The sequence below is a fragment of the Muscardinus avellanarius genome (assembly GCF_963383645.1).
Source record: "Muscardinus avellanarius genome assembly, chromosome: 4".
Taxonomy (NCBI): Eukaryota; Metazoa; Chordata; class Mammalia; order Rodentia; family Gliridae; genus Muscardinus; species Muscardinus avellanarius.
In genome coordinates, this window is record NC_137789.1 from 59417163 (window position 1) to 59443733 (window position 26571).

General features: G+C 34.3%; 1 protein-coding gene across 1 annotated transcript in view; it reads right to left on the reverse strand.

The window, feature by feature from the left end:
* Positions 1–275: 275 nt before the first annotated feature.
* The window catches only part of ZC2HC1A (zinc finger C2HC-type containing 1A), a gene marked incomplete at both ends in the record, with an annotated part of 46589 nt that continues 20293 nt past the window's right edge, over positions 276–26571 (reverse strand). The window contains 6 exon segments of the mRNA XM_080693643.1: positions 276–441; positions 6154–6261; positions 16658–16757; positions 17550–17649; positions 23064–23212; positions 26429–26570. Coding sequence (XP_080549769.1) covers positions 276–441; positions 6154–6261; positions 16658–16757; positions 17550–17649; positions 23064–23212; positions 26429–26570 — 765 coding nt within the window.

The window sequence follows — 26571 nt, forward strand, 5'->3', positions numbered from 1 at the left end:
TGCAATGCCTAAGTTAGTGATTCCTTTTGAAAGTATTTCCTGACATTGAATATTTTTCTGAATGGCACAGCTTGGGGCATCAGGTATTTATTATATACAGGATATATACACATATATAAACACAAATTACGCAGCAAAAGGATATGATCCAAAAATTACTGGAATAGGCATTTTTGAATAATTTTGAACAAAATACCACAGGAGCTAGGGGACGTAGGCTAGCTGTCCAAAGAGCTAAGAAACTCTCAACCTGGCTCTTTCTTTTGGAATTCTGTTCAAAGAATCATTCTTCGAATGCCACATTCACAGCAGAACTTTGCCCATTCTACAGGGTATTTTGTCCCACACTCATGGCAGAATTTTGGTAAATGTCCAGATGAATTTCCTTCAATGCCTTTAATGTTTCCACCATTAAGTGAAGATGAATAGTCTCCATCTGGCCTGAAGAAGTAAAGAAAGAAATGGAAAATAAAGTTCACATCAGTAGTTATTGACCCATAACTCTTGAGAAACTGGTATAACTAAAAACTTGTCTAATCTCATTTTTAATATTCCCTTAGTTCAAATTTTAAAAAAAAAAGGATCTCTACAATATCAGCATATTTGTCACTGTTAGGAGAACTGATCATGACCAAAAACAACCATTTACTGCAGATGGAAAGGAAGACTTAAGTCCTTTCTGCAAATCATCTTTATATAAAGCAGAAAACTGAAATCAAGCCTCCAGGGAAGATGGAGGTCTTCAGGTTCTGGGTTTGGCCACAAGGCTTATGGGGTGATATATCCACTAGTTTATTATTTATTTTGATTCTATTAACCAATTATATTATTATGATAAAAGAGATACTTCACAAGCTCATATGCATGCTTTAGCAGGGCAGGCTTTTATTACCATAACACAGCAATGTATGTAAAACAGTCACTAGAAGAACTAAACACCTTAAGAAAAGTTTAGAGTAAAGTGCTAGAGGTTATAAGGGTTTCATCACAGAAATCAGTTTCAGGTACTACTGGTGAAACATTAATCAGGGAAAATAGCTATTTAATTCCTATAAGAACACCAGATGTTCTGAGAGAGGTAACAGATGTTCTGAGAAAGGGAACACTTAAATGACTGTATTATAAGAATGACACTACTGAAAAATATACATATTTTTCCCATGGCGGGGGGGATAAAGAACCTAGGCACTTCTCAATTCGGGTACTGTTTTCATATAAAAAGGTTAAGGTTGATAAATAACCAGTGAACTTTAAGAAAAGCCACTATAAATCTAAAAGTCATAGAGATGATAATGAAGCAAATGCCAGCATATTGTGTTTGAATATTTCTTACTTTTCCTGATTTCAGTCCTGCTAGAAAGAAGTTACAAAATTATTACAATTTTCTGCATTGAGAAGTACACTCTCTTAGCTATTGAGAGCAAACTTACAGCTTCAATATAATCCCTTTAAACCACAAAGAAAATACTAATGAATCAGAAGACTAATGATGGAAAAGTTCCAAGACAAAATAAGACAGCCTTACTGTCAACGAAATATATAAGAATTACTTTAAAATATAAAAGATCACTTTAATGCTCTAGTATGCACATGTAAGAAAAGAACACTACCAACATTAATACTTACCACAATAACAGAAACTCAACTTAAATAAATATTGTTAAATTCCTCTACACAGTGGTTAGCAAACTTATACTCCCACTGGTAACATTATGAGGTTTCTCCATTTCATGTTTTCTAACACAATTTTCACTGTGTGAAGAAATTTTCATTTTTGCTAACCTGATGAGAGTAAAATGGTAGCTTACTGCAGATTTAATATACTTTTTCTTGACTTTTTGTAATGCTAAAACATCTTCTCAAGATGTTTCTTGGCCATCTGTATTTCCTATACTGTGAAATGCCTGGGTTCCCTGCCCCCCATCCCTACCAGAACTCAGTATTATTTATAAGGGTCTATTTTTTAAATTTTCTTTGTAGAAATTCCCCACATATCCTGGGCAGTAATTTGTTGGCTTATGTGGATAGTAAGTATCCTCTTCTAATTTGATATGCTATTTTACTTTATCTATTGAGTCTTAGCACTAGTTTTTCATTGTAATATGATCAAATATATTTATTTTTTGTTATATAATTATACAACTATAGTTTGCACATTACCTAAGAAATACTTTCCTAACTAAAGATGACAAGACTTCCCTGTATTTTATTCTAAGATCTTAAATAGCTTTCCTTTCCATACTTAGGCCTTTGACATATTTGTAACTGATTTGTTATGTGGCAGTGCTTGCACACATAAGGCAAATGTTCTGACTTTCAGCTACATGCCCAACTGTGTAGGTGATTTTTTTATACTTCATATAAAGTAGGTATAAAGTCTTTTCCACATATGCGTAAGTATTAGTTCCAACATGTCCCACTTCTAAAATCTGCATGGCTACCTCTGAAATGTTGCAGATTACTAGTCGTTTGTGGAACTGGGATCTTATTCTAAGCAATCAATTCTGAATTTTTTATTTTCCTTGTCTATCACTGAATTAATGTCACACTATCTTACTTTTTATAACTTTGCACATCACTTACTTATCTTATTTAGCATGTTCTGGCTATTAGACTTCTGTTCTTTATAAATATTTTTAATTTAAATATACTAATTTGAGTATAGACCTTTACTAAATAGATTGATGATATTAAATTCTGTACTTTATGGAAAATATATAAACATATTATTTTTATTTCTTTCTTTCCTTTTTGGGGAGAGATTGGTTCTGGGGATTGAATCCAGAGGCATTCTACCTCCGTGCTATACCTCCATCCCTTTTTTTTTTTTTAGGAAACAAAGTTTATGTTACTTAGAGCTTCCCTAAATTTTTGCAGCTGTCCTTGAATGTTTGATTCTCCTGTCTTAGCCTCTCATGTACTGGGATTACAAGCATGTGCTCCATGCCCAGCTATTATTTCTAGATTTCCTTTATTGTTTCCAAATTTTCTCCATCAGAATTAAAAGTTCTTACTTGGCTTTGAAATTAATTCCTATATAATTTAAGTGTTTGTCTGGGGATTTTTTTTTTTTTTTTTTTTTTTTTTTTGGTGGTACTGGGGTTCCTGGAAGCCCTTCTACCTCTGGGCTACCCTCCCAGACCTATTTTATATTTTTTTTACTTGGAAACAGGGTCTCCTAAGCCAGCACCCAAGGCTGGCTTCGAACCTGCGCGATCCTCCTGTCTCCGCCTCCCAAGCATGGGGATCATAAGCATGCGTCACCATGCCCGGCATGGGGATCTTTTAAAAAACTGAAATTTTTGTTTGTTGCTGGGAAAAAGATTGCATTAATTTTTCAATATTCTGATCATATCCAGAAATTTACCAAGATTTTGCTATTATTCATGCAGTAAGTTGTATTTGGAGTGTTGTATATACATGTATAATTTTTTCTGTAAAAACTAACAACTTTGCTCTTTTATCCCGCATATCTGGGGAGATATTTGAAAGAGTTTCAAGCGTATATGGTCTATCATGCTTGCAGAAAATAAAATTTTCTGAGATTTCTTTACCTGTTATCACTATAATTATTTTTAACTGGAATGGGGATAGAGTGTTTAGGGAAAGTAAAATGAACAAAGCTCTTGGCTTCCTATTAGGTTATCAACCAATTAAAAAAATTCCTGAGGTCGGGCGTGGTGGCACACGCATTTTGTAATCCCCACACTTGGGAGGCAGAAACAGGAAGATTGCGCAGGTTCGAAGTCAACCGCGCTGGCCTAAGAGACCCTGTTTCCAAAAATAAAAAAGTATAAAATAGGTCTGGGAGTGTAGCCCGAAGGTAGAAGGGCTTCCAGGAACCCCAGTACCACCAAAAAAAAAAAAATCTTGTTGTGATTTTTTTATTCTGCCTGTGTGTGTGTATATATATATATTGGTGTTTTGCCCACTTATTTGGAGGGATGACATTTTATTCAAGGATACAAATGTGCAAATGTACTAATGTTGTCCATTTTCATAAGAAAATGGCAATCCTGCACTCAGCCTTAAATCAAATTACATGGCTCCAAACATTTCACAGCAACACAGTGAAACCATACTTCACACCTCCAGGAAACATATCCTTGATATTTAATATTGATCAAAATGTTGGCATATATAAACAGTCTTTATTAAAGAGACTGGCTGGAATAATAGGAGTTATCCATTCCTTTAGGGTTCCCAACCCTTGCTATGTAAGAGCATCACTGTTAAAAAGTTTTCATAAGGCAGATGCACAGATGTCCACTCTTGAACCAAGATATCCAAATCTCTGGGATATACTAGACATATTCAGTTTTAGAAAATATTTATTTATTTATTTATTTATTTATTTATTTATTTATTTATTTATTGCGGTACTGGGGATGAAACACAGGGGAATTCTACCTCTGAGCTACACCTCCAGCCCTATATTTTAATTCTTTATTTTGAAACAGTCTCACTGAGTTATGAAGGGCCTAAGTAGCTGAGGTTGTCTGCCAACCAGGATCCTCCTGTTTCAGCCTCCCTAATGCTGGGATTACAAGCATGCACTACCACGCCTAGGTTGAAAACGAATTTTTAGTTGGGCGTGGTGGCGCACGCTAGTAATTCCCACGCTTGGGAGGTGGAGACAGGAGGATCGCGCATGTTCGAAGCCAGCCATGCTGGTTTAAGAGACCCTGTTTCCAAATAAAAAGTATAAAAAAGAAATAGGTCTGGGAATGTAGCCCGAAGGTAGGAGGGCTTCCAGGAACCCCAGTACCACCACCACAAAAAAAAAAAAAAAAAAAAAGGTTTTTTAAAACATTGTACCTGCCAGGCGTGGTGACACATGCTTGTAATCTCCATGCTTGGGAAGCAGAGACAGGAGGATCACGCAGGTTCAAAGCCAGCCACGCTGGCTTAAGAGATCCTGTTTCCACATTAAAAAAAAAAAAGTATAAAATAGGACTGGGAGTGTAGCCCATGGTAGTGTAGCGGGGGGGGGGGTGCTTCCAGGAACCCCAGTACCACCAAATAAATAAATAAATAAATAAATAAATAAAATATTGTACCTAACCATATATTTGCTTAAAAGTGTTCTAGAACAATGGAATGTATATTTTTAAAGAGTCTTTCTTCAACTGAGATGAGTTAATTATGTTTAAAAACAGTGACTATCAAGTTGAGTAAATACTGACAGATTAGAAAAGAAAGTATATGGATAATGACCCTGAAGGATAATTTTTTTTTGCGGGTCTGGGGATGGAACCCAGGGGCATTCGACCTCCAAGCTGCACCCCATGCCCTGTTTTTTATTCTTTATTTTGAAACCAGGTCTCACTGAGTTGCAGAGGGCCTCACTAAGTGCTGAGGCTGTCCACGAACTGCGATCCTCCAGTCTCAGACTCCCAAATGCTGGGATTACAATTGAGTTCTACCACACCTGGCTTCCTGGATAATTTTAGGATAATTTTAAACATTAAAGTGTTACTGGAAATTACTTAGAGACCATGTCTTAAAATAAGAAAATAAAAAAAGGATGGGGACAGCCAGGCATGGTGGTGCACGCTTGTGCACGCTTGTAATCCCAGCACTTGGATGGCTGAGACAGGAGGATTGCGCAGGTTCGAAGCCAACCTCATCTACTTAGTGAGGCTCTCAGGAACTTAGTGAGACCCTGTTTCCAAATAAAATATAAAAAAATAGGTCTGGGAGTGTAGTCCGGGGGTAGAAAGCCCCTGGGCTCCATCCCCAGTACCACAAAAATTAAAAAAAAAAAAAAAAAAGAAAATAAAAAGGATGGGGATAGAGTTCAATAGGAGAGAGATGGGGATCGATCCCTGTGGATTAGGGGAAGTTAAAGAAAATTATAATAATGAGGTTCATGGGTCAATTATTTCATTTGTAAAGGTAAAACAATTCCCATATTGTAGTAAAAATTGAGACACTAAAATCTGAATAAATTGTCTTCCATTATTTAGAACTATAAATATCTAGAAAAATAATATTCATGGTACTTTGTATACAACCTATAAGTCATAATGAATCATATAATGAAATAAAAGCTAGGTTATCTATAATTGGATTATGACCTATTTTTGTATATGAGACTTAGAAAACTACAAACATTCATTTTTAGTTTTAGGATGGTAGAGCTAAACATACCTGGCCATGTAGCTCTCGGTATATGTTTTTCTTTTGCTCAGTAGCACACCTGAGGCAGAATTTCTTGCCAAACTAGGTGGTGTGGAATTCCGAGGTTTGATGTTAGCTCTACAAAAGAAAAAAAGAGATGAAATAATGAAAAAATACTGAATATAAACATTTAGTTCTCAAATTACCTATTTGCGTCATAAGAAAAATATCTGCAGAGAATTTAAAAAGATTTAAGTCCAAATAATTATTTTAAATCTGAAAACAAGTAGTAGTTAATACTAAGGATAAACCAAAGCATTTTGCATTTACTCACATAATCTTGTTGACACATGAAAACTACTGAAATATTTACATGTCCTTTATATGAAACTGTAAGGTAATTATTCTAAAAGGCCTCGATCAAGATAAAAGTATAAACGTATGATTTTTTCAAAGCACAGATGTGTTATTAAATGTCTATGAGTAACTGTTAAGTAATACAATGAAAAAGTTTTACTATTTTAATCATGAGATGTGGTTAAAAAAAGAAACATTAGCTAACCACTTTAAAGAATAATACTCAAGTTATGAAAGCTTTTGGAATAAGCAACTGAAATAAAGGGGTTAATCTAGTTTTCCCTTAAAAAAGTTAATTTCACCAACTGCACAGCCTGAGCTATCTGGTATCAGAGACACTCTCCCAGCATTTGGTAAGCTGAGACAGGAGGATCCGGGTTCACGGCCAGCCTCACCTACTTAGTGAGGTCCTTTGCAACTCAGTGAGACCCAGTTTCTAAATAAAGAATAAAAAATAGGGCTGGGGATGTAGCTTGGAGGTAGAATTCCCCTGGGTTCCATACCTAGTACTGCAAACAACAACAACAACAAAAAGTTGAATGATGATATGACACTAAAGATATAAGCATTGGGATTCAGATAAATCTAGATTCAAATCACACCTGCTACTAACCAGCTTTGTAATAGTGTTCAACCGAAGTTCCTCATTGACAAAATTCTCAATTAAGGAAGGTTATGAGACATAAGTTACCATGAATATTTAGCACCGTTGATGATAATAATACTATTACTACTGATACTACTACTACTACAAGTTAACTTTTATATACTAATACTTACTAGATACCAATACATTACTAATTGTTTTGCATATATAAACTTATTTAATCCTAGGAAACAGACAAACATTAATTCTACAGATGAGACAAATGAAATAAAAAGCCCTTGAATAAGTGTCCATGTTGAACAGCTAGTATGTTGCAAAGCTAGAATTCTAACATTCAGTAAATCATTTGTTCTCTCTCATTAAAATTTAATCATATTTTTCATTTCACATGTAAGCAATGTTTAGTTATATAATCAAGCAGAATCTTTTTAAATTCTTTTAGATTAAAAGTTCTTAATCTTTTGCTGAGATTCTTTCTACTCTGCTTATATGGCAAAGTTGATGAGACTCTCCTAAAATTTTTAAAAAGAACCTCCACATTATATGTAGGCAATAACGGACTTTTTTCTTCAAATACCCATTACTTGGCAAATATGAAGAGGTACTACTACATGTTTCTGAATCATCCCCCAAATCTCAGAAGATATTCCTTTTTTTTTTTTTTTTTTTTTTTTGGTGGTGCTGGGTATGGAACCCAGAGGCTTTCTACCTCTGGTCTATACTCCCAGACCTATTTTATATTTTATTTGGAAACAGGGTCTCGGGGTCTCACTGAGTTGCTGAAAGCCTAAGTAGCTGAGTCTGGCTTTGAACCTGTGCAATCCTCCTGTCTCAGCCTCCCAAGCATGGGGATTACAAGTGTGTGACACCACACCTGGCTTATTATTCCCATTTTTAAGTTGAAAAAACTTTTCTTTTTCTTTCTCTCTCTCTCTCTTTTTTTTTTTTTTTTTTTTTTTTGGTGGTACTGGGGTTCCTTTAAGCCCTTCTACCTCCAGGCCACACTCCCAGACCTATTTTATATTTTTATTTGGAAACAGGGTCTCTTAAGCCAGCATGGCTGGCTTCGAACCTGTGCAATCCTTCTGTCTCTGCCTCCCAAGCACGGGGATTACAAGCGTGCCCAGCGTACACCACGCCCGGCCTGAAACTGTTCTTTTTTTAAAAAAAAGATAGATTCTTGCCATGTTACCGAAATTGATCTTGAACATGTGGGCTCATGTGATTATCCTGCCTCACCTTCTCAATTAGCTGGGATTACAGGTGCATATCATGAAGCCTAAATTGAAGAAAGTTGTGTTGAGACAATATGTAAATTGCAAAACTATAGTGTGGCCAGATCAGTACTAGAAATTTAGTGGTATTACAAATTTCACAAACCATATTGCAATGCCATCATTCAGAGTGGTTGCTTTCAGTAGTTACTTCTTCAATAAGCAAAGAATCATCTTGGTGTGTAGATGGAATGCCCAAGACTTCTTCAAATGGTCTTTCCAAGGCTACTCTGCTTTTATATAGCCCATCTAGGGATGCTGCAGAACTAGTCAATCTCTAAAAACGTGACTGTCAAAGAATGGCATTTGAATAGGAAGGACAGCTTTTTTTTCCTTTTCCTTTTTATAAACTCTGTAACAGTCTTGATAGAAATTCTATCACCTTCCATTCAAACTTTGCTGATATTTCCCCTCCATTATCTGGAGTCCCACTGATATCCTCTGTTTCCTAGTTTGGGCATATTAGAGGAAACATATGTACCTTCTGGTGGGAGGGGGGAAGGGAAAATGGGGGGGGCACCAAATATAGTTTAAATGTAAACTATTTATGTTCAATAAAAAAATTGTTAAAAAATTCTATCACCTTCATGTATGTGTTCAAAATATACAGATGATACAAACAAACATGTCCATGAACAAACATAATTCACCATATCAATAATTTAAAACTGTTTAAAATGTTTACATTTAAAGAAAATGAGATTATTAAGAGCTGTGTACTAACTATCCTTTTTTTTTTTTTTTTAAGTAATATCCTCTAAGAGGTGTGTTCTGACTGTCAAGAATCATTATTAAGAGACGAGGTATAGTGGTACATACTTGTAATCCCAGTACTTGAAGGCTGAGACTGGAGAATCTCAAGTTTGTGGCCAGGAGCTTCAGCAACTTAGTGAGGCCCTCTGCAACTTAATGAGACTCTGTTTCAAAATAAAAAATAAAATAGGTCTGGGGATGAATAAGTCTCAGAGGTCGCAGGCCCCGATTCAATCCATAGTACCGAAAGAGAGCAAGAGAAAATTATCTTGATCAATGTTAAAACATGTTGCCCAGTCTCACACAGTCTAAATGCTTTTCTTTCTTCCCAGAGTCTGCAAAGTGTTACCCTTATTCTACATCTGTAATTTGCTTGCTAGAGTTCAAATAATAAAAGGAGGTTTAAATCTTTCTGCTAGTCAGTTTTTAAGACCTGGCTCAGGGATAGAGAAACTAGTAGTAAGCAAAAGGCTCAGGACACAGTATTCTTTGTAGAGTCTATCACTAACTACCTAAAAATACTCATGGCTGCTGCTAGTATCCTGAATAACTCTCTGATTTTTATATCTATATAAATTTATTATTAATGCTTCATATATGAATACTATAATACACACTGGCTTAAAAACTCCTTAATATTTTTTCTTTCAACTTTAATGAGTACACTATTAGGCCCTAACTTCATCATTAAAAAAAGGGACTACACTTAGTACCGAAGTCCAAATTAGTAAACCTTGAAGACTCGTGCTGTAGAGTTTCAAAAACAACTGCCAATTATATGCTCTCTTCTCAGTCAGCTAGGCCAGAAGACAGGAGTGCATCCAGCAGTGGCATGTCCCTTCCCTGTTTTATATAGAGTCTAAGCATCAAATGACATAAAGACTAAGAATTCCTTATTATTTTTTAAGATTTTTTTTTCTGGCTACATTAATATCTGCTTGACTAACATAATTTAGTGATATTATGACAACTTTCCCCCATACTCAAAGTTATTACAACAATTATAATAATACAGATATAATAAACTGTTATGAAAATTTCATAATATATTAATATATAACAGCATATATTATTGTTATATTATTTTGTATTCTTTTATTATATATTATTAATTATAATTTAAATTATTATTTGTATTTTTCCTAAAAAAGCCTTTATAAAAACAATTATTGAAGGTGACTACTATTAAACTCTCTAAAAATAAGTATTTAATAGAATAAAATATATAATTTAAAACAGTGCTAGAACAATAGAAATGTCCAACAGTATTTTAAATCCCTGATTATTAAAATTATTTGGCTTAAAATGATTATTGAAAGATTATTTTTTAAGTGTAAGAAGGTAAAAGTTACAGCATTCTATTATATAAATCTTTTATGAAAACATCTGAAATAGATTTACCAAACTGAGTTACAAATACTTACTTGTAAATGGGTAATAACTCATGTCTTTTGAAGGCACTGTCTGATTTTGTATCACTGTCATACAACCTTTGCACATTTCTTCCAGTTCGAAGTGGAGGGCCTAACTTGTCCATCTTACTATTAAAATATATAAAGGTGTACCCATAAGGAGATTGCTACTGTTTCTTTATATAAAGAATTTTTTTTTTAGAAAAAGACATTCTGATTCATCAGAAATTTAATCCCTTTCCTTATTATCTATCAGGGTAAGAACTAATGTCAAAAATATTTCTCAACAACTTCATATAATATCCATTATTATACCTGGAAATTCTGACAATAGAGTTTTCAAACACAGGCCACATCCATGTAGAGCAGGGAAATGGAATCAAGCAGGAAAGACAACAACTACTTCTTCGAAGAAAGTTTGTGAAGGACATGAACTGCTGATTATTATTTACAAATAATATAACTTTCTAATAATATAATATCTTTCCAATAAAGAATGAGTTTATCTCTAAATTTCATGCAGGGAAAATAATAAAACATTATCCACATGAAAAAAAAACAGATGGCAATTCTAAAAATCACATGTAAAATGTTGGAAAAAAATGCCATGTGAAAAAATTCAAACCCAAAGTATACAAGATCTCCATCTAGTGGACAATTGTATAAACTGTAGGTCTATAAGATATTTATTTTACATCAAGCAAATAAATATTTGAATCAAATATACCAACAATCAACAATCAATTATGCATTTTAATAGGGAGCAGGGGAAATTAAACTAGGAAATTTTAAAACGATCTCAAATGACTGCTGATAATACAACAATGCTTAATTTTACAAGTATATTCCAGCTGGGCACAGTGGTGCACACTTGTAATCCCAATACTTGGGAGGCTAAGACAGAATCGCAGGTTTGTGGCCATTCTCTGCAGCTCAGTGAAGTCCTCTGCGACTCAGTGAGACACTGTTTCAAAATAAAAAATAAAACAGGGCTGGGAATGTAACTCAAGAGGCAGAATTCCCCTGAGTTCAATCCCCAGTACCACCTCCCCACAGACACAAACACAAATGTACATTCGATTCAAGACACGTTTGCCTATTCATTTTTTGTTTTTTTTTACTCATCCACTAGCTCAACAAACTTTGAATAACTACTAGGTCAAACATTGACAATTTCTGAGGAAACAGCGACAAATAAGAAAGAAGTGGTGCTTGTTCCTAAGTAGTTTAGTGTCCAAAAAGAATATGTTAATTTTTTTAGATTAGGGTCTTTGAGGAGGAATATATTACATTCATTTTTTTATGTTCATTCAGAAGCCCATTCATAGTGGGTGTTTCATTGTAAAAGTTGATATTACTAATCTACAGGTGTTTACATTCGAATTAAAATTTTAAAAACTGCTTTACTAGCCAGGCATGGTGATGCACGCTTGTGATCCCAGCATTTGGGAGGCTGAGACAGAAAGATGGTGGTTAGCAGACAGTTTCAGCTACTACTTAGTGAGGCCCTTTGAAACTCAGCGAGACCTTGTTTCAAATAGTTAAAAACAGGGCTGAGGTGTAGTTCGGAGGTAGAATGCCCCTGGGTTCCATCCCCAGTACTGAAATAAAATAAATAAAATAAAATAAAGTAATAAAAACTCTTTTACTATAGATATGTTTGAGATTAAAATTTGTGGGTTTTTTTGTTGTTTTTTTTTGGTGGTACTGGGGGTAGAACCCAGGGGCTTTCTACCTACAGGCTATACTCCCAGATCCTGAAAACAGGGTCTCACTAAGTTGCTGAGAGCCTCACTAAGTAGCTGAGGCTGGCTTCGAACCTGTGAGATCCTCCTGTCTCAGCCTCCCAAGTGCGGGGATTACAAGCATGCGCCACCACGCCCAGCTTAAAAAAAAAATTGTTCTTTTTTTTAATATGTGAAAGATTAGGAGATTCAACTCTTTGGAATTTAACCATATTTTCCTAAATAATTATCACTAAATAATTATCACTAAATAATTATCAAAGCAATACTGTTTCAAACAGTGGTTATCTTTAAAAAGAAATCTGTGATCTGTGAAGAAGAATAAAATATATTTCTTTTTTAAAAAGTTACCAAAATAAAATTAGAATAGCCTTGTTTGCATAAGGCCTTATGTTCAATAAAATCACACTGACGAAAAAGTTTACCAACTGGCACGTTGTAATTTTAGACCTCTGTAGTTATGATACTTTGAAACATTCAGAGTTTGGAAATATGTAAGACACTGATTTTTTTTCATCTTAAATCCATCAATCCTTAACAAATAATTTAGTGTCTCAATTCCATGGCAAAGTGAACTATCTAATACAATAGCTTCAATCATTTTTATCCACATAAGAAGCCAAGCTGTGTAATTCGTGGTTGTTTTATGTATTTCTTAGATCAGCAACACAGAAAAGTTCAGAAAAATCTAAATGATGCTCTGCAAATATTCAATTCATGCACATCAAAAAAAATCTCATGAAGAAAAGCATGTTTCTAGTGATATGACTACGACAGGTATTTATTTCTTACTACTTTTAATACAATAGGAGAAACCAAAATTAAACATTTTATTAAAAAACATTTCTTACATGTGTTCTATTGCTCTAATATTACCTCATCTATTATAATCTCCAAAGTAAACTTGTTTTTAATTATAACTGAATATCTGAAGTGATATTTTAGCTACTGAAATTAGTTGATACACACATTTAAACTGGCGCTTAACCAAAAAAGAAGGCACAACCGTGTAAATGCTATGACATAATTCAAATGTGCCAGTATCTATGGTAAAGCTCAGTGAACCTAAAATTTCTAGGATCAAAGAAAATGATCTTTTATAATAAGGAAGTAAATTTGTCATTGGAGTGTGCTTTACTTTAAAAAAGTCTTTTAAAGTTGACATGTTAGTTGTCTAGAACTTGTTTTCTTTCTTTTTTTTTTGGTATTGGGATTGAACTCAGAGACATTCTATCTCTGAACTAGAACCTCAGCCCCATTTTATTTTATTTCTTATTTTGAAACAGGATCTTACTAAGTTGCTGAGGCTGGCTTCCAATATATTCTATTACAGATCCTTAAGTATACCAGATTAAAGTTAATCACATTATTTATACCAGACTTTAAACAAGCACAAGCCACTGAGTGATGTCATTTACTAATCGCATCAGATGCTCAATTTCTTGAAAGGTGCAGTTAACCAGATGTCTTAATTCCATCTTCACTCAATCCTGAATAAACTGTATACATGGAAAAAATGGTTGCTATACAAAAAGTAATTCTTCCACTTCCAGTACAACCATCATTGCTATGTATATGTCACAGGTGTACAGATGAGGGATTTATTAACTCCTTATTTTTCACTATTTCACTAAAAATTCATTGTATGCCTATATGACAGGCATTCTGCTAAATTTTGTAGTACATCTTTCATTACAGTCTCTCATCATGGAGCTTAAAATCTAGCAAAGGAAACAAAGAAATAATTAATTACATTAATGGTTCTAAAACAGAAATGAATGGTATCTGCCACTAAATGGACAGTTGCTGATAGTTCTAATTTAGTATAGTAATATGGTAATAATCTACTTAGTACAGTGAATATGTTGGGCCAGAGACACACTGTTATCTCTTTCCAGTTGTTAGAAACCCTCCTTTAACTTGTAAGAATTTTATATGTTAATGAACAATCAAATTGGAACAGAGATGATTGAAGATTTAATAAGATGTGGAAAAAACAAAATTTTTCATCTTCATGGCATTATAAACAGGGCAGAACTTAAAATGGTTTTATATTTAAAAATCTCTGTTTATAAGTAAAATTTTATTTTCCCTTGGTTGGTCATATTTTCTTAGATAAGTTGTTAATGTCTAAGAGTCACAGAATATTGTTAAAATGCAACAAAGAGAAATATATCAAAGTTACATACATATTTAGTGGCACAGTAGAATAAAGAAGTCTAGCTTTCTCTTTTTTGGTGGTAATGGGGTTCCTGGAAGCCCTTCTACCTCCAGGCTACACTCCCAGACCTATTTTATATTTTTATTTGGAAAGAGGGTCTCTTAAGCCAGCGCGGCTGGCTCCAAACCTGTGCGATCCTCCTGTCTCCGCCTCCCAAGCACGGAGATTACAAGCATGCGCCACCACGCCCCGCAGAAGTCTAGCTTTCTAACTTCAAGATCAACACCCCTTCTTATACCAGCTAGCTTCACATGTTTTACTTAAAAATAATGTGTCAGTACAACTAATAAAATCGTCAATATGAAGTACTGAAAAATATTGCCTTTCAATTCACAATTAGCTATAAATAAAATGATAAGCAACAAACACCATAAGTATCATAAAAGGCAATAGTGTGTGTGTGTGTGTGTGTGTGTGTGTGTGTGTGTGTGTGTGTGTGTGTGGTGCTGGGAATCCAGGGGCATCTACCTCCGAGCTACACCCCCCAGCCCGAGTTTTTATTCTTTATTTTGAAACAGGGTCTCACTAAGTTGCAGAGGGTCTCACTAAGTAGCTGAGGCTGGCTGCAAATCCAGATCCTCCTGTCTCAGCCTCCCAGATACTGGGATTACAAGTATGCGCCACCATGCCCAGCTGTCAATTCTCTTTGGTATGGCAAAAACAAGTCATGAAATTCATTGCTAGTCTCTTTTTAACTAACCAATCAGTCAACTCAGGAAACAAAAAAAGTATCAATTTTTTATCACTGGAAGATGAGATTCTTTTATTTTTCAACTACCTGTTCTATTTTTTAACTTACATTCTTTTTAAAAAGATAGTCTGCACTTTCTTTTTGGAAGCAGGACAATTAAAAAAAAAACATTTAACTCATCAGACCTTTTTAGTTATTTTTTTTTCTTTTCCTACAATGAGAATTACTAAACTCCTTTCAGCTTTTACATTCTGTATATAGTGTAAATAGAAAAAAAAAAAGTAGTTGACTTGACAATTACCTTTGTATATATTTCTTACATGAAAACCAAAGTCAATGTGAATCACAGATAACCTATATTTGAAAACAATTGTGGGGGGGCTATATTTCCTCAACAGACTATATTAGTATAAGTAAAGATAAATATATAAGCCTCCATTCTTATGGTTCTGTGGCAATAGCCTAAGTTTCTGATTTATTAAAATGGAAGGAAAAAGGAATTTATAAAAACATGGCTTTCTATAAAGTCTCTAGTGTTACCAATAATTTCCATATTAAATGAATTACTGAATTTCAATTAAGCTACTTCATTAAAAGCCATCTACATAAAACTGTTAAAGACAAAGTATAATAAAGCACTATATAAAAGAAAATAACTTAACATTTCAACATATTCTGCCTTTTTATCTACATATACTTTTAGTTTCTATTATGTTATACATGGAGTTTTGTATCCTATATTTTTCTCTGGTTAGAATGGAATCATCTAATTAATATTACATTTACTTTTATGGTTATGAAATATTCTTCTACAGATTTTCATAATTTATCATTTAAGGCCAGACATTTAGGTGTTGTTAATTTATTAGTTACATCCATCATATGAAAAATATGTGTAAGGGCCCAATGTTTAGAATCAAAACTCAATTTTTATCTTGCTTACGTAAAGCTATGTAGCTTTGAACCAATTATTTTCCTTCTCTGATTCTATTATTCTATGTTTGTGAAATAGTTTTAATGAAAATATATGCAAAATGTCTAGCATAGTCCCTGGAATATAATGCTTTAATAAATTATAATTTTTATAAAAATCTATATTTCAAATTATTTCCTTAGATTCTCAAAAGTAAAATTATTCAATAAAAATATGAATACTTAAGGCTCTTGATAAATGACAACAAATTATCTTCCTAACTGCTTTTACTACTTATATTCTCAACACCAATGAGTATATTCTTGGCCAACAAAAGATATTAAGATATGTTGTGTGCATATATGAATTAATCACTTTGAACCCCAGTATAACTAAAATGCGCCAATGAAAATTTTTTTAAAAAGATATTTCCTAATGAACAAATTTAAGACAATGAACTTAGAAATAAAACTAAGCTTAATGAAAAAACGAATTACCATGAATAAAACTTTAGTTTCATCAGAATGTATACCATTGATAAACTAGCCAATGTAGACTTACCCTGCCTGAGGGGCTGCTATAGCTTTATGAGAAGGAGACAAGGACTGAAGTTTGTTTCCCAAAGGGCTGTTAACCGAAGACACTTTACTTGAAGGCACACCTAATAATAAAAAAAATACAACAGCTTTAATAATAGAATACTCTGAATGGAAAATTCACATAAAACAGTGCATCTGAGAAGGAAAACAAATTTTTTGTAATGTTCTTTGTGCATATAAGTCAAATTATAAGTAAAAAATTTAAAAGAATGGTATTTTTAAAATGATATTGCCAGCAACAACACATGCATTTCTTTTTTTTTTTTTTTTTGATACTAGGGTTCCTGGAAACCCTTCTACCTCCGGGCTACACTCCCAGACCTATTTTATATTTTTATTTGGAAACTGGGTCTCTTAAGCCAGCAAGGCTGGCTTCGAACCTGCGCGATCCTCCTGTCTCCGCCTCCCAAGCGCTGAGATTACAAGCGTGCACCACCATGTCCGGCTTCAACACAGGCATTACTAATTTCTAATTTAAATTTGTATGTAAAAAACAGTACACATTACTGGTCAAATATCTACTTAAACCATTAAATATTTCTCTGTTAGGAATAACTGTCAAATTCAAAAAAGTATGTGAAGTCAAGGACAAAATGAGGCAAAAATCCTATGGTCAAATAATCAAGAAAATAACTGATTATTCTGAACAGATGATATACCAATAACATAATCAAGAACAGAGATGTAAGCAAACAAACAAAACATGTAAAAGTAGAAGTGATTAAAATTGCTTAATTTTTATCCAGAAATAATTACTAATGCACTTCTCTTCATAATTATCCATCTGTTTTAATAATTTAAGACCATTATCTTCATTTCTTGACGAATTTTTTAAGTTATTTTATGGATCTCACCTATAACAGTTTTGCTAGTGCCACTGGGTTGTGGTAATCGTGAAGATCCAGATGATGTGGTCCCAGGAGAATTTGACTTTTTAATTGCAGGGGGCTTGTACTAAAATAATGAAAACAAAATATTTTACCAACTTTTTTTTATTGATTATAAACTGGCAATTCAAAAGCCCACATTCCCTTGCTGTAAAATTTCAGTTTTAAAGAAACAAAGCTATGGAGAAGGATGGTTGTTATGGTTGTACAACATTATGAATGTACTTAATATTACTGACTGCACACTTACAAATGGTTAAGGTATAACTAAGTTATTTATATTTATAAGAAATTTTTATTAAAACTGGAAATTTATTTCTGATGAAATAGTTGAATGGTGTATTTGGACTAATCCTTTAATGAAAAACTAAAAATGCCTAAGAAAGTATAAAAGTATATAAAAATGTATATAACAATCATTTTAAAAGCACTGACTGTTGTTGGGTATGGTGGTACACACCTGTAATCACAGTATTTAGGAGGCTTAGACAAGAAGATTGTAGATTCAAGGCCAGCCTCAGAAACTTATGGAAGCCCTTGAACTTAGGGAGACCTGGTTTCAAACAAAAAATAAAAATAGGGCTGAGGATGTAACTTGGAGGCAGAATACCTCTGGGTTTAATATCCAGAATCACACACAAAAAATAACTGACTGTTACATTAGAAAAACAGAAATTGCTAGGTCAACCCAAGTTGAAATTATAATAAATTTCTAGTCATTAATATCAATCACATTAATTTTCTGTAGAAATTAGACTAGTCAAGCAAACTAACATCCATAACTTAAGTTTTTAAATGTTTCTAGACTAGGCCAGGCATGGTGGTGCATGCTTGTAATCCCTGCGCTTGGGAGGCAGAGACAGGAAGATCGTGCAGGTTCGTAGCCAGCCTCGCTGGCTTTAGAGACCCTGTTTCCAAATTTAAAAAAAATATAAAAAACAGGTGTCTGGGAGTGTAGTCCAGAGGTAGAAGGGTTTCCAAGAATCCCACTATCACCAAAAAATAAAAAAAATTAAAAAAATAAAAAGGTTCTAGACTACCAGTATTCCTAGATCCATGAAAGGAACAAACTTCTCTGGGAAAAGGTACCTCATGTAAACAATTGGATAAGTTTTTATGGGTAACAACCAATAAATAGTGAACACTATCCATGGACATAAGTACATACCACAAGTGGGAAAGCAGTAGGACCATATCTGTCTGGCTCTCTGATACTACAATTACCAGACACAACATACCTCTTACAACAAAACCATCCTCAGTACCACCAAAAAAAAAAAAAAAGGAGAAATAAAAGACAAATCTGAAAATATTAATAGGGAAACAATAAAGGGTAGAAAACTAAAAAATAGCTAATTTTAAAAAATTAAAAATATAATGACAAATTACAAACTCAGTGGTGGAGAGGTGAAGTGGCTACATAACCCTGCTACGGATAACAGCTACAACATGATTAAAAACAAAAACTAAACAAAAATTCTAAGAGACCAGAAACCATGGAAGACCTGAAATGGTGTCCTCTGGATTTAATTTCCTTTGACACCCCTTGCCCCTAAAAAAAAGAATTAAAAAAAGAAAGCACAATTTATAGAAGATAAAATATTTCAAGTTGATATGTTATCTATAATGCCCAGTTTTCAATGAAAAATTACTAGCAAATAAACAGAAAAGTATGGCCCACATTCAACAAAAATGACAGTCAATAGCCAGGCATGGTGGTGCACACTTGTAGTCCCAGTGCTTGGGAGGCTGAGACAGAAGGATCGCACAGGTTCAGCAACTTACTGAGATCCTGTTTCCAAATAAAGTACAAAATAGGTCTGGGAGTAGAGCCCGGAGGTAGAAAAGCCCCTGGGTTCTACCCCCAGTACCACACAGACACACACAAAAACGACAGTCAATAGAAATTAACTCCACATGGGCCCAGGTGTTAGACAACCAAGGATGTAAAAATAGTATAACTATGTCCAAAATGCTTATATACAAAAATATGACAAATATCATACCAGTGAATGAACATATAGGTATCATAGGCATTTTCGGACAACCAAGAACAGAATTCATTACCAGTAAAATCTACACTACTGTTTCAAGAAAGCTCTTTAGACTGATGGGGAATGAAAAAAGGATGGCAACTTAAGATTTCACTTCGACAGCACATATACTAAAATTAGAACGAGTGATAGAGAAGATTAGCATGGCCCCTGCTCAAGGATGGCATGTATATTTGTGAAGCATTCTATTTTTTTTTTTTTTTTTTTTTGGTGGTACTGGGGTTCCTGGAAGCCCTTCTACCTCCGGAGTACATTCCCAGACCTATTTTATATTTTTATTCGGAAACGGGGTCTCTTAAGACAGCGCGGCTGGCTTTGAACCTGTGCAATTCTCCTGTCTCTGCCTCCCAAGCGCGGGCATTATAAGCGTGCGCCACCATGCCCAGCAGCATTCTATATTTTTTATGTTAAGTGAGATTAGCCAGTTACAGAATGTAAAGAGTCATATGTTTTCTCTAATATGGGTGAACTAGGGAGAATTGGAATACCAGATGAACTTCAGAGAGTGGAGGAGAAACTGTAGTGGAGCCAGACAGTTGGTCTAAGGAAGAGAAGGGGTAAGACTGAAGTTCATTAATGGAAATACTACCATCGACTATGTGTACATATGTGAATATACCAATGTCAATCTCAGTACTATTTATTTGGAAGGGGCGAAATGGGGAGATGGGGAAGGACCACCAAGTGTTGTGTCCATGTATATCACTGTCAACATGATTTACATTATAATGTGAGACTATAATGCATCAATAAAAGCACATTATAAAAAAAAAAGAAAATCTATAGCTAGTACCATACTCAATGGTAAAAACTGAATGCTTCTAACATCAGGATCAGGGCAAGGATATCCAATCTCAACACTGTTGTTCAACAATAGACTGAAAATCCTAGCCAGTGCAATTGCTATTGTTTGCAACTGGAATGTCCCCCAACATCCATGTGCTGAAGGCTAGGTTGCCAACCGGTGGCTCTACTGGGAGGAGATGAAACCCTTAAGAAGACAGACCTAGTGGAACATTTCAGTCACTGAGGCCATGCCCTCAAAGAGGGTGTGGCATGCCAGTCTCCTTTCTCTTTTGCACCTGGCCATGGCCATGAAGTGAACAGATCTCTCCTCTACCACATGTTCCAGTAATGAAGCAGTGTGCCACTACGGACCCAAAGCAAAGGGGCCAATTGGACATAGAATGAAACCTCCCAAACTGTGAGCAAAAATAAACCTTTCCTCTTTTTAAGCTGTTTATCTCAGGTATTTGTTAAAGTAACAGAAAGCTAACACAATAAAAAGGCCAAAAAAAAAAAAAATAGATTAGAGGAAGTAAAACTAATCCTTATTTACTTTGACATGACTGTATATGTAAAAAAGTCCTAAGAAATATGAAAGAAGGCTATTATAATTAAAAGCAAATTTAGCAAGGTAGCAAAATATACAAACAATACTTTTGTTCTAGCAACAAATGAAAAATAAAGTAAAATTCCATTTATAAGATCATCCCCCAAAATAATATACTTAGGGGAAAATATAACAAAATATGTGCATGATCCTTATATTGAAAACTAAAAAACACTGTTGAACTAAAGAAAATCTAAATAAGCAGAAAATATTAACAAGTTCATAGACTGGACAATTCAGTACTGTTTGGATGTCAATTCTCTTCAAACTGATTTACAGACTTAATATAATCTCAATCAAATGCTAGTAGACTTTTTTTAAATTACTAATTATAAAATTTGTAAATAATGTAAGCAATCTAGAAGATCCAAACCAATTTTTAAAAAGAAAAAAAAATAGATTTTAGATTGCTTTTCAAAATTATTAAAGTACTGTATTTAGTATAGTGATAGTGTGGTAATGATTAAAGGACAGGCATCAAAGAAACAGAAAAGTTTGTCCTTGAAATAATCCCCCAACACACACACATGTTCAAATTATTTTCAACTGAGTAACTACTTACTGGGGAAAGGAAAGTCTTTTCAACAAAAGGTGTTTCTTTTTCTTTTCTTTGTGGTACCAGAAAATGAACCCAGGGCCTCACACATGCTAGCACTTTATCACTGACCTATATCCTCAGCCTTTTTTATTTTGTCTTTTGAAACAGGGTCTCGCCAAGTTGCCCACACTGGCCTCAAACGTGCAATCCTTTTGCCTCTACCTCCTGAGTATCTGGGATTACAAGCATGCACAAACATGCCCAGTTTAAGAAAAGGTATTTCCCCCACAATAATGATGATGATGATAATGATATAGTCTTTACAATAATGTCTTAAAACTTCAGTCCAAACACTCTCCCAAAGAGGTTCCTGGTGTATTGGGAGGTCTTTAAGTGTGATACATTATTCATAAATAACAGATTTGATTATTAAATATTGACTAAATTACAACACTCAAAAAATATTGTTCCAGCTGGGTGCAATGGACTTCTATAGTCCCAGCTACTTGGAAGTAACCTTTAAGCCCAGGAATTCAAGGAAACATACAGGAGCAATAGAGCTCTCCCTCTCCTGAGAGAAAAAAATAGTTTACAAATGAAAGCTTTGTGGAAACAGAAATCTGCTTAAAAGTCTAAATTAACAGTGTTTTCTATAACAGTAGACTTAAAACATAATAATACTGTAAAATTTAATTTATCTGACGAACCTTGTATGTTATATAGTTTTATGTTTCTGTAAGTGCTTTCACATACACTGTTTCTTTGCTTCTCAAAGCCATCACACAGATTTATTTTCACTTCATGGATAAGGAAATAAAGGTTTACATACATAGCATGTTATTTGTCTAAAAATTTCAAAGCTGCAATTAGGGTTTGAACCCAAGTTTTCCCTAACTCATGTATATTACCCATATAGAACCAGAAAACATTTGTGATTTTCAGACTTTGTCTTTAATTCAGTTTTCTATCCCTCTGAATCTGGATCTGGTTCATTTACACTTAATTCATTTTCTTGCTTTATTACTCTTTAAATCAGTTTCTTTCTTTCTGTTTTTTGTTTCTGTGGTACTAGGGATGGAACCCAGGGGCATTCTACCTCCGAGCTACACCACTAGTCCTAATTTTGAGTTTTCATATTTTTTGAAACAGGGTCTCACTGAGTTGCAAGGAGCCTCACTAAGTAGCTGAGGCTGTCCATAAACCGCAATCCTCTGGTCTCTGCATCCTGAATGCTGGGATTCAAGCATGTGCCACCACACCCGGCCAAGTCAGTTTACTTTCTAATCCCTACTAACTCAGGTGCCTTTCAAATCAGTTAATTTAAACAGTTTTTCTAAACTAGCCAATTAACCTTCTTATTAAACCTCTTAGGCTAATATAAAATTTAGCAGCTGAAGAAGCTATACTGTCCTATATATGCATAAACATGAAACTATGAATTTGAAGGTACCAATTTCTTACTGATTTATAGAACTGAGTAAAGTTAAGCGTTTTACCTGTGTCCGAGAAGTTGGTTTTCCTTTGGTTTCTGTAGAAAATTTGCCTTTATTACTAATACGTGCTGCTTGTTCTTTACAAAAATTTATATGTCTATCAGCTGCATTTTCATTGAATCTCCTCTGGCAATATGGACACTGAATATAATCTACAACAGATAAATCAAAACCCGATTAATAACCTAATAATTGAAATGAGATATAATTATGGCTTTTATGTTTCCGTGTAAAATCCAGCCTGACTTATCTAAACTTGATAAAGACTTTAAAAAGTCCAATAAATCGAATTTTCTAATATTGAATCAATTTTTTTAAAAAATCGCAAAGATAAATCTTCAATACAAAAGAATAAATTAGAAAAAAAAGTGTAATTTCTTTTTACCTTTAAAATACCATATGCCTTCATCCTGGATATAACATTTTATATGGAAGGCTAGTTAAATAGTAGCAACATATCAAAATACAACTTAAAATATGGACTCAACTATAAAATCTTTCATTTCAATTAGAGAAAAACATCAAGAAACAGTTCAATTTACTTTCAACAACTTATATCTCTTAGAGTCTTAACAGTTTGAAGAAATGATAAAAACTCCATTGACATAATTCAAATTTAAGAGCTAACAAACATTTCCAAGATGAAATATTCTCCCTGACTATAGCTACTATAAATAATTTTTATAAAAAATTGAATATCAAGCTGGGCGTGGTGCCACACACTTCTAATTTCCATACTTGGGAGGCTCAGATAGGAGGATTGCAGGTTTGTGGCCGGCTTCAACTACTTAGTGAGGCCCTCTCCAATTTAGTGAGACTCTGTTTCAAAATAAAGAATAAAAATTAGGGCTCAGGGTATAGCTCGGAGGTAGAATGCCCTTGGATTCAATTCTTGGTACTGCCAAAAAAAGAAAAAAGAAAATCTAAAAGTTAACACAAAATCAAATCTTATAGCATTAAAAAAGAATTCAACTAAGCCTGGTGTAGGACACACCCTTGTAATCCCAGTTCTTGGGAGGCTGAGAGAGGAGGATCGCAGGGTCACAGCCAGCCTCACCTATTTAGGCCCTTGGTAACTTAATGAGACCCTGTTTCAAAATAAAGAATAAAAAATAGAGCTGGCAGTGTAGCTTGGAGGTGGAATGCCCCTGGCCAGTTCCGAACAACAACAACAACAACAACAACAACAACAACAAAAAAAAAAAAACCAACTGAATTAAAAAAGACACTAGGAATAAATAAAAATTGTTTAAAAAAAAACAACAACTCCATTTACTTCAACAAGTTTGCTTTTGGTAGAAAATTTTAGAATTTACACTCAACCAAAGCTCAGTAATTTGTCTGTTTAGTAGTGGAGTAGGTCCAAAACCTCTTAATAACAAAGAAATTGTTTTTCAAAGGCTCAAAAGATTAAATATTCCTAAATACCAAATTATTCTGAAAAACTGACACTGACTTGTATATATTAAAAACAATAATAACAAGAAATAAAAAATATAGCCCAAGTAGACTAACATAATATCTAAACACCTCCAAAGCAGAGAACTCAATTTCATGAGGAAAATATAGAATCAAAAAAGATTCAAGCCCTGTTGGACGATCCCAGAAGGACTCACAGAATTAAGAGTTAATTACTAATTTTATTAACTAGGGGTTGACAAACTATCGCCTGTGAACTAAATTCAGTCTACTTGTTGGTTGTTTCTGTAAATAAAATTTATTTGAAGATGACTATGCCCATTCATTTGGCTTACTGCAACAATGAAAGAGTGGGATAGTTCCAACAGGGACCTCATGGCATGAAAAGCCTAAAATATTTACTTACTCTCCGGTTCTTTAATGAAATTGTTTGTAAATGTCTCCTATACAATAAAATATTAAAAATGATCATATCCAGCCGGGCGTGGTAGTGCACGCTTATAATCCCAGCTCTTGGGAGGCAGAGACAGGAGGATCACGTAGGTTCGAAGCTAGCCTCGGTTACTTAGTGAGGCTCTCAGCAACTTAGTGAGACCCTGTTTCCAAATAAAAATATAAAATAGGTCTGGAAGTGTATGTAGCCTTGAAGTAGAGGGTGCCTGGGTTCCATCCCCAGTACCACACACACACACACACACACACACACACACATATACAAAATAATATATCCAGATTTTCTTAAAGAACATTATCATTGCTAAGAAACCCAAATCTAGAATACTACTAATTTTTTTTTTTTTTTTTTTTTTTGTGGTACTGGGGATAGAACCCAGGGCCCTTCTACCTCCAGGCTACACTCCCAGACCTATTTTATATTTTATTTGGAAAGAGGGTCTCTTAAACCAGCTGAGGCTGGCTCTGAACCTATGTGATCCTCCTGTCTCATCCTCCCAAGTGCGGGGATTACAAGTGTGCACCACCACACCGGGCAAGAGTACTACTAAATTTTAATGTGGTTAACTTGTTACATCAAAAAAGAACTTCAGGCTGTTTTAATAACTAATAGCAAAGCAACTGTGCTGTTTTAGGGTTATCAGTACCTAAATATGTCATATGGATTTGTCATAATCTTGCTTAGCTTTTGTTAACAATGAACAGTGCAACTTTTTAGTGGTCTAATGAGGAAAACATAACACACTAACTGAAAAGAATAATTTAGATCAATCAGTTTATATCGTAGTTTCTCCTGTAAGAAGTGTTTATTTTACAAATAATATTGACTATGACTTCTTTGCTTCCTAGATGAGAAGATACCAAAGAACCAGGCAACAAAACTATCTGAATTTTACTTAACAACTGTATTACAACCCACAGTGAACATAATTATTTCTTAGAGTAACAATATTTAATAGTTAACATATTTTTAAATTATATAATGCTTGACAGGAATGGTGGAAAACGCCTATAATCTCAGTATTTGGAAGGCCGAGATAGGAGGATTGCAGATTCAAGGCCAGCCTCAGCAACGTAGTGAGACCCTGTTTTAAAATAAAACAGGGGGTATAGCTCAGAGGTAGAATGCGTCTAGGGTCAACTTCTAGTAACACCCCCAAGAAAATCAAGCCTTAGCTACTTAATGAGGTCCTGTGCAACTCAGTGAGACCCTGTTCCAAAATAAAGAATAAAAAATAGGACGGGGGTGTAGTTTGAAGACAGAATGCCACCTGGGTTCCACCCCCATTACTACAAAAAAAAGATAATGCATTTGTATGACCTATACAGATATATCTTTATAATCCTAGATGCCTGGATTATCACTAAAGCTTTTAAAAATTATCCTTCATTGGGTTCCATTATGATGATATAATTTTCATAACAACTTAAAATATATAAAAATCTAATCACAATGTTCTGTCCATCAAGTTTTTTGTCAATAATATTTCATATACCAGGATCGTAAGAAGGTGGAGGTGGAGGAGGAAGTTTGCCGCCCTCTTTAAGAGCTTGATCAAGGCCTTTAGCTGCTCTTATGGTAGCAATGAATTCTTCATGTTTTCTTCTCCAATTAGATGGTTTCTTCGGTGGCTCTGGC